Source organism: Chaetodon auriga, chromosome 6, assembly GCF_051107435.1.
Source record: "Chaetodon auriga isolate fChaAug3 chromosome 6, fChaAug3.hap1, whole genome shotgun sequence".
In the NCBI taxonomy this organism is placed as follows: domain Eukaryota; kingdom Metazoa; phylum Chordata; class Actinopteri; order Chaetodontiformes; family Chaetodontidae; genus Chaetodon; species Chaetodon auriga.
Window position 1 is genome coordinate 13,221,351 of NC_135079.1, and position 7,315 is coordinate 13,228,665.

The 7,315-nt window shown below is 40.5% G+C and overlaps 1 protein-coding gene across 2 annotated transcripts; it reads right to left on the bottom strand.

The window, feature by feature from the left end:
* Positions 1–321: 321 nt before the first annotated feature.
* Positions 322–6,661, bottom strand: lysmd4 (LysM, putative peptidoglycan-binding, domain containing 4). 2 transcript variants are annotated; one of them, XM_076732071.1, is made up of 3 exons: positions 6,553–6,661; positions 4,485–4,756; positions 322–4,368 (listed from the first exon to the last, which is right to left on the bottom strand). In XM_076732071.1, the coding sequence occupies exons 2-3, from the start codon at positions 4,740–4,742 to the stop codon at positions 3,805–3,807; spliced, it is 822 nt and encodes a 273-aa protein (XP_076588186.1). In that variant the 5' UTR covers positions 4,743–4,756; positions 6,553–6,661; the 3' UTR covers positions 322–3,804. The 2 variants fall into 2 exon arrangements, with proteins under 2 accessions (XP_076588186.1, XP_076588188.1); XM_076732073.1 differs by lacking the exon at positions 6,553–6,661 and adding an exon at positions 5,855–5,938 and having other exon boundaries at positions 390–4,368.
* Positions 6,662–7,315: the final 654 nt, after the last annotated feature.

The following is a 7,315-nucleotide window of genomic DNA, read 5'->3' on the forward strand; positions in this document are numbered from 1 at the left end:
GAGAGTGAGTCAGTGGCCGATGTGCTAGAGAGATGAGTGTTGAAAGCTCCTTGGAAAAAGGATTAGGGCTGTTTATGTTGGCCAAGTGGCCCGCTGCCAGCTGCTCAAGTGTGCAAACTTCTTAAAGCTGCAGAGCTTCGGGTTGGTTGTGAATCTTTTACCCTCCTCCCAAGACCATATGGATGGTTGTGCTTTGTTCAAGGGGAAAGCCCCCTCCACCTCAGCACCCTCCTCCTAAGAGCACGCTCTACCCCCCAAAAATGTCCTGGATTCAAGACCTTTCTGTGCCACCACCCCCAAAAGTACACCCACACACAGAGTGTGCATGAAGGAAATTAATTTATTTACAGGCACTTAATGTATTAATTTGAAAAAAAGTCTAATCACATTTAAGTCAAATGCCGTACAGGCAGATTTTGGTCATTTTTAAATCTGACAGCAATACTCATCAGACACACCATATTTGGATTGTTGAACGTAAGAATCAGATCATATTAAGTAAATCTGTCCTCTACAGGAGCAGACTTGATGTGGATTTCATCAAATAAAGAAAGGCAGGGAGTAGAAGTGTCCAGGTTGGAGGTAAAAAAAGGGAGATAGGATAAGACTCAGCCCTGGAGCTGGCAGGATGCCAGAGCTGTGCGGCCTGGAGCAAGATCAGAGCAGGGTACGTGAGCTGTAGTTATGGGATGAGGGTCTCAGGTCATGTAATAATAAAAGGCAGAGAGCCTCTGCAGCGATACAGCTAAACTGCAACTTTTGTTCTCTGGTCTCAGAAAAGACTAATACAGCTTGCTTTTCACTACTGTTTGATGCAGAGGACTTTTGTGTGCATATTCAATGGTTGTAAGGAATTTTTACATATTCACAGACTTTCTAATCTATTTCCCTTCCTTTTAAGTTGCTGCAGCCGTTAAAATGTCTCATTAAGATGTGGATTGGAGTGTTTTTTGGCTTTAACTGTCTGGTACAAACAGTTTGGACAGCAGTGTTTGGGTATGTCATTTTACAACCAAAATATCCAGGTTCAGATCCAATTACAGCGAGCATCCAGGGTCTAGACACTGAATTTCCTTTTAGCTTTAGCAGTGCTGACCTTGTGCTTTGACTTCTGCATGGAAGGGGAAAGCAAAACATTTCGACTTTGAGCCTTTGAAATCCTGCTGGTTGCAATGAAATGTCATTTCTACTTTGTATTTTTACATGCGTATTCAGTGCTGATTTATAAATAGAAACTCTGACTTCAGTGTCTAAGGGTGTTTGAATATATTTTGTAAATAACTGACTGAAGGCAGCAAACTCAGCCTCTCTGTAAGGTGCTTCAGTTAGCTACTGATTGCATGTTTGGTTCACGGAGACAATGCTGTGTACCTGGCCTTGCTTATCAACATTAAAAAAAACATTATCACAATCATCTGTAATCAAAAATCAATGTATCAAACCATATAATTATCCCACAAGCAGTTTTCTTCAGGAGCTGTCAGGTGGTAAGGTTGTCTGACTCCATCCCGCCAACACCACACACAAAACACTTAGTGCATGCTACCATCTTTTGGTAACATTGTGTATTGCAACTAATCAAAAATATTCTTATTTGTATTAATACATGCTGCCAAAGACACAGTACAGCCACAAAATATGCATGTATATGTAGTTGTTCATATGCTGTCAGTAGTGAGTTGTCTTCCCAGTAATCTGTCTGTGAGGATAATGCTAATTCACATAAAAAGGTGTTATATAATAATCTTGGGAGGAAAAAACATTACAAAAAAATAAGACGTGTTAGAGAAAACTTCAGAGACACATTCACTCTATAGAGATTGTATTCAAATAGAACATGCTGATTAGAAACATTCTTGCACATCCACCCTGTCAATGTTTCCATTTAAAATGGTTTACAAACTGGCATAAACATTTGAAAACTGTCAACAAAATATTTTTTCCAGTTTTGTGAAATATTTAGACTTTAAAAAGTGCATTAGATAAGCCACACAAATTCACCACCTGCTCACGGTGGACTCAAGCACCCATGAGACAATGCCAGACAGCAATCCTACATAAACCTGACAATGAAGGTCTAAGGCACTTTGCTGTATCTCACAGCTCATTCGGGGAACTTGTTGATGAGTAATTGTCATTTTGAGAATGTACCACCTTGTATTTTACAGATTACAAGGTGTCACACACAGACAATCTAACAGGATAAAACATACTGCATCCAATTCTTGCTGTAAACACAATTTACACTTTTGGCGCTGTATTCAGACCAACAGAGAAGGCATGAGGTGCATGGCAATAACTTAACAATGAACACACAGACAAAAAATAAGTTACATCAAACATGGCACACAAATAATGCTCAAACCCATGTCAATCAATCACAGGTCAATCTCAGAGTTTTGGTGACATAGTAACACTGATATGATGTCACTTGATGTGTTAATACAGACAACAGGCGCTGGTGAAAAGGCAGATTGTGGTAAAGACTGCATAGAAATGCCTTCGGACCCACTGCACCAGCTATATGCGAGTTCTCTCTTCAGTTAGAGTGCAAACTCCACATTTAACAATACTTTGAAACTATCTAGTTTGATGCTGAAGCGGCGTTAATGTTTGCTTGCACCATGGAGATGTTAAGAATCATCTTAACTACTCTGGCAAAGTCCAAACTGACCAAAATATTACGGCAGAAACTGACATTTTCACTTCCTGTGGCAAATCAGCACTACTCTTAATGTAGTGTTCATCACTGTGTTGTCTCTCGTGCCCAAAAGTCCTTGTACACTCTGCTGCGCAAAAGAGGCTAAAAATAGCTCAGCTTAAACTCACCAAACAACAAAAATGTATGTTAACAGGACGATCATTATGATTAGATGATAACAACACAACTTGAAACTACAGCTCATGTAAAATAAGCGACACTGAGTGGTGAAGCCATCAACTACAACATAGGGGTAATATAATGGAAGATGAAATTGTAATGTTATGACAAACACATGAAAACTGTTATGAATTCATAGTTGTTAATAGTGTCTAATGGCAAATTTAGTGAAGTTACCAGCTTAGCTAGCCCTATGACACAGTGTAACGCTATGTTAATGTTGGTGTACTGTTACAGGAGTAGTGTGTAGACCATCATGGAGAATGCTGCAGACAGGAAACAGCCAGTATGATTTGCTCCTCCTCATCCTCCACCTTTCAAAACGAAGCACCATGCCAGCCACTATTTTGCAGAAGACTTTACACCTCCTCAGGGTTAAGTGTAAAATGAACCTGTAACTTACGTCTGTGTTACGATTTCAGTTGGTGCAACCCTTAAAATTTTAGCAGCATGTTGAGTCCCTCTTAGAAATTACACTCAAACTAGGCTACATCTAAGCTTAACGCATAGCTGGTGCAACCCACTGCTGATATTTGCATAACCAGTTAATACATCAAATAGAGTACCTGATGAACTGCAATCCCAAAAAACACCAAAAGCAAAGGATAAACAGTATCATGAGTAATATTTCGATAAACGGTGCTCTATGACGGCTGTCTGATCAAATGTTAGCATCCGAAATTGGCAAAAAAATTCTGACAGTGGGCAGCCATTTCACTTCACGACAATCGCTAAAGTATTTGCCTCAAGCATCACAGTTATAGTATAAAATAAAAGGTAAAATTCACTGGTGGAAAGTAGATACATGGTGGTATTGCACTGAGATGTTCATAAAATTAGCTTCATCTTGATTGTCGACTTCTGTGACCACCAACCCAACAGTCTTAAACAATGATTCTGGTTTTCTGAGACTCAACTCTGCACTATCCTGGTTCTTGAAAATACTCCAGTCCTCTTTTACCAAGGCCTGGCCCTGAGGTGTTTGAAGAGGTGATGGATGACTGTATAGCACCACTACTATCAGTTGGTGAAACTGCTCCATTATCTTTTGTTTTAACATAAATTACATAAAATAATGGCAGAACGATGCCTATCAGGAGCATGGCAACTACAGCGTTCCACCACTGGATGCCCCAGTCTGCACCGTGACTGGTCAGGCGGTGTCCTCTGGAACCGAACCTTTGCTGTTTCTCTGAGTTAACCAAAAAATCCTCATCTTGATCATTCGTGGTCTGAATCAGTTTCTCGATATCGTGGTCTACCTCCATTAGAAAGTCTGTGACCTCCTGTAGATGTGGTTGGGCTCTGGCTCTGTCCTGAGGCATCACTGGTGTGGGAGATGAATGTGGCATTTCTTCTTGAGGGTCACTTAGGTCTGCGTAAGTCTCTGTTAAAAAGCTGTGCTTCTGAACTGGTATTTTGATTGATTTCAGTGCAAATAAATCTTGTTCCTGCATAAGGTTGTTCACCCGCTTTATATCTGCGACCTGTTGGCAGAAACAGAATGAAGGTACATAAAGGTCAACACTTAGTATGCCACTGAGGAGATCAAAACACCAGAAATTATTAAAACAAAACTTCAGTGACTGTCAAAATGATTTACCTTGCAGCCATACTGCAATGCCAGCTTGTTGAGATTGTCACCATCTAACACCTCCCGCTCCAACAGCTGGACGTTCCTCAGCCTGTCCTGGTCCTGGTAAACCCGCGGCCTCATCTCCATGACATTGAGCTCCTCATCATCCGAAGATACAGTAGACTCATTCGGCCTCCTCTTGAACATGTAAACCTGGCCATCTGCACTGGCATGGACATCCACTGGGGCCTGGAAAGCCCGTGGACTGTGCTCCCCTCGCCACATAATGAAGGACCAGCCTGTGAGGAACATCCCAATTACAACATTACAGTAAGGATACAACTAAAAATCACAACTCAGATTTGTATGTATGTAACAGACTTCTTCATACAAACATCTAACTGCCTCTGCTCCACTGCCTTGTGGGGTTTTCTCATACGTCTTTCTTTTTGACCCAAGAGTAAAATTTAAGCTCTTAAGAAATCAAGATTAATAAATCAAGATAAAAATCGCTGTTTTATTAGCATTCAACAATACATCATGTCCTCATAGGAGGCATGATTGTTGTACCCCTGCTATTGATGATTATTTTCATTGTTGATTAACCTGTCAGCTATTTTCTTGTGTAATTGTTTAGTTGTGTCTATAAAATGTCAGAAAATGGTAAATAAATGTCCATCTGTGTTTCATCAGTGCTTCATAGTTGGCTATGAATATTAATATGTAATCTGCTTAACTGCTGAATGCTAAAATGTCACCTCTCTTGTCACAATGGGAATCCAACAACTGTAATATAAGTTAAACCGCAAACTGAACCACAGTTATCGATGCGCAGTAAAAATGTGCCAAACGTTCAGTGAGCATTCCTATGGAAGCTTAGCATTCATGTTGGATTAAAAAATGTTTTGAACTAACATCAGAGCTGACGGTGGTTATCAGGCAGTGCTGTCATAAATCTACTGGACCCCAGGACAGATGACACCATTCTGTGCCCCTGACCTAATGCACCTTCAATTTGAATCCCACACTCAGCGAAGCAAAGAGCAGATACTTGGCAGCCTGAGCTGGTCTTCTATCTACATTGTGTCTGCTTTGCTTAAACTGAAGCAGCTGACCAAATGGGCCGACAGTATGGCAGTCATACAGAGCTCAACAAGAAGTCTGTAGAGTGCAAAGTAAGCTCATATGGATATTTCTGACCATTTTTACTTTCTGAAAAATCATGGGTAAACCCACAAAGTGTTGCACTGTCACCAGAGACTGAACAGTGTTACATTACTTATATAGCCTGACTAGATCATTTCCTTAACAACAACAACAGCGTATCTTTGGGTTTCACATGGCCACATATCTACTCTGACTGGTTGTTTTGCGCTCGCACCGCAGACAAACCGCACCAGAGTTCACTTGCGGACCGATGGCTCCTTTTAAGTCTCGGTGTGGTTGTGGAAGTTTGAATTGCAGCCTTCACGCCTTATTAGCTATCTAACTAAACGAACCAAAGCAAACAGAACAACGCACAAGAGCAGGATGAAACCACACCTAAAAGTGACAGCACCTTAATCACTGTACTTAATGTTTGAAACGCTAACAGAAGGTAACGCCATTTTACTGACAATACAAGTTAGTTACAGCTAGTTAACTCTTCAACGGTTCAGTGGTTCATCATAAACCTGCCTATGCGACTCGAAATACAAACTGAAACATTTAATGTCATTTAACCTGACTAACCTAACTAACTTATTCCATCCAACAGTTAAAACTGAAGCCATAATTTGGACAGTTCTGTAACGTTATTTACAACGTGCCAGTGTATGAAGCTCACAGGGAACACTTGAGGACAGAACTATCGTTAGCTAACAGCCTAACAGCAGCTACTGCTAGCTGGTTAGCTTTAGCTTTTGACGTTAAGCGTGTTCTCCCAACGAACGGCACCGTGGCAGAGAGCAAGTCGGCCAACTGTTTCACCTTAGCGACAGTTACAGTTAGCTAGCTCGTGTGACCGAAACAACGTGGAAAAATGCGAAGTTACTTAAAGGAAAAGTAGTTTCACTGACGTTTCATGCTGAAACTGACACTGTCCCCATGTAGTTACCTTATCCAAATGCTTTGGCAGCAGTAATGCACGCCGCCGCTTTCCGACAGTAGTCCTCCGCTGTTTGACTTGCTAACATTACAACAGCAACTGGTGGCACGAGCTCCTGGTAAAGCCCACTTCTCTTTTTCACTCTTTTAAAATAAATGGCCACAAGAGACGCACTACCACCACCTACTGCTGTGGAATGTGACAACATTGACAATCATTTTTATTTCCAAAGAAACTCTCCCCAAAACTTAAGTGATTCAGTGAGTGAAGTTGAATTGATAATTGTGGTGCTAAGTATCATTATCATGATTAGCATTATTTTCTGATTGTTGTTGTAATGTTGTTTTTGTTGTGGCCATCGACACAGTGCAACAATCCTGTACAATATTACTATTGTGCCATAGTGTCCTTCTCAAGGTAATACCATGTTTATATTCTTTTTGAATATAATGTACATATAGTTAATTTTATTTTGCATTCTTTGTTTCTTTTCTTTTTTGTTTGCTCTTTTTCTGAGTCTCCTTTTTATTCTTGCTGTCTGTAACGATGAAACTTTGCCTGGCCTGGGATCAATAAAGTTATCTTATCTTACACAGATAAAGGTTTTCCCACTTATGTGACCAAGTTTATGTTCACATACATTTTTACTCAATGTGGCCTCTTTGTGCATGTGAGAGTATTGGATAAGGGTGATTTACAGCCTAAAACAACAACACAGACACCACCAGATCTCAGGTAATGTATAAGATGTGGACAATACATACCTCAGTAA

What these genes read in the sequence shown, in the direction of transcription:
- lysmd4 (XM_076732071.1), bottom strand. Translation starts at nt 4,742, where the DNA reads ATGTGGCGAGGGGAGCACAGTCCACGGGCTTTCCAGGCCCCAGTGGAT. An exon ending in CATTGCAGTATGGCTGCAAG is followed by an intron (nt 4,369 to 4,484) that starts GTAAATCATTTT and finishes TTCTGCCAACAG; the next exon opens with GTCGCAGATATAAAGCGGGT.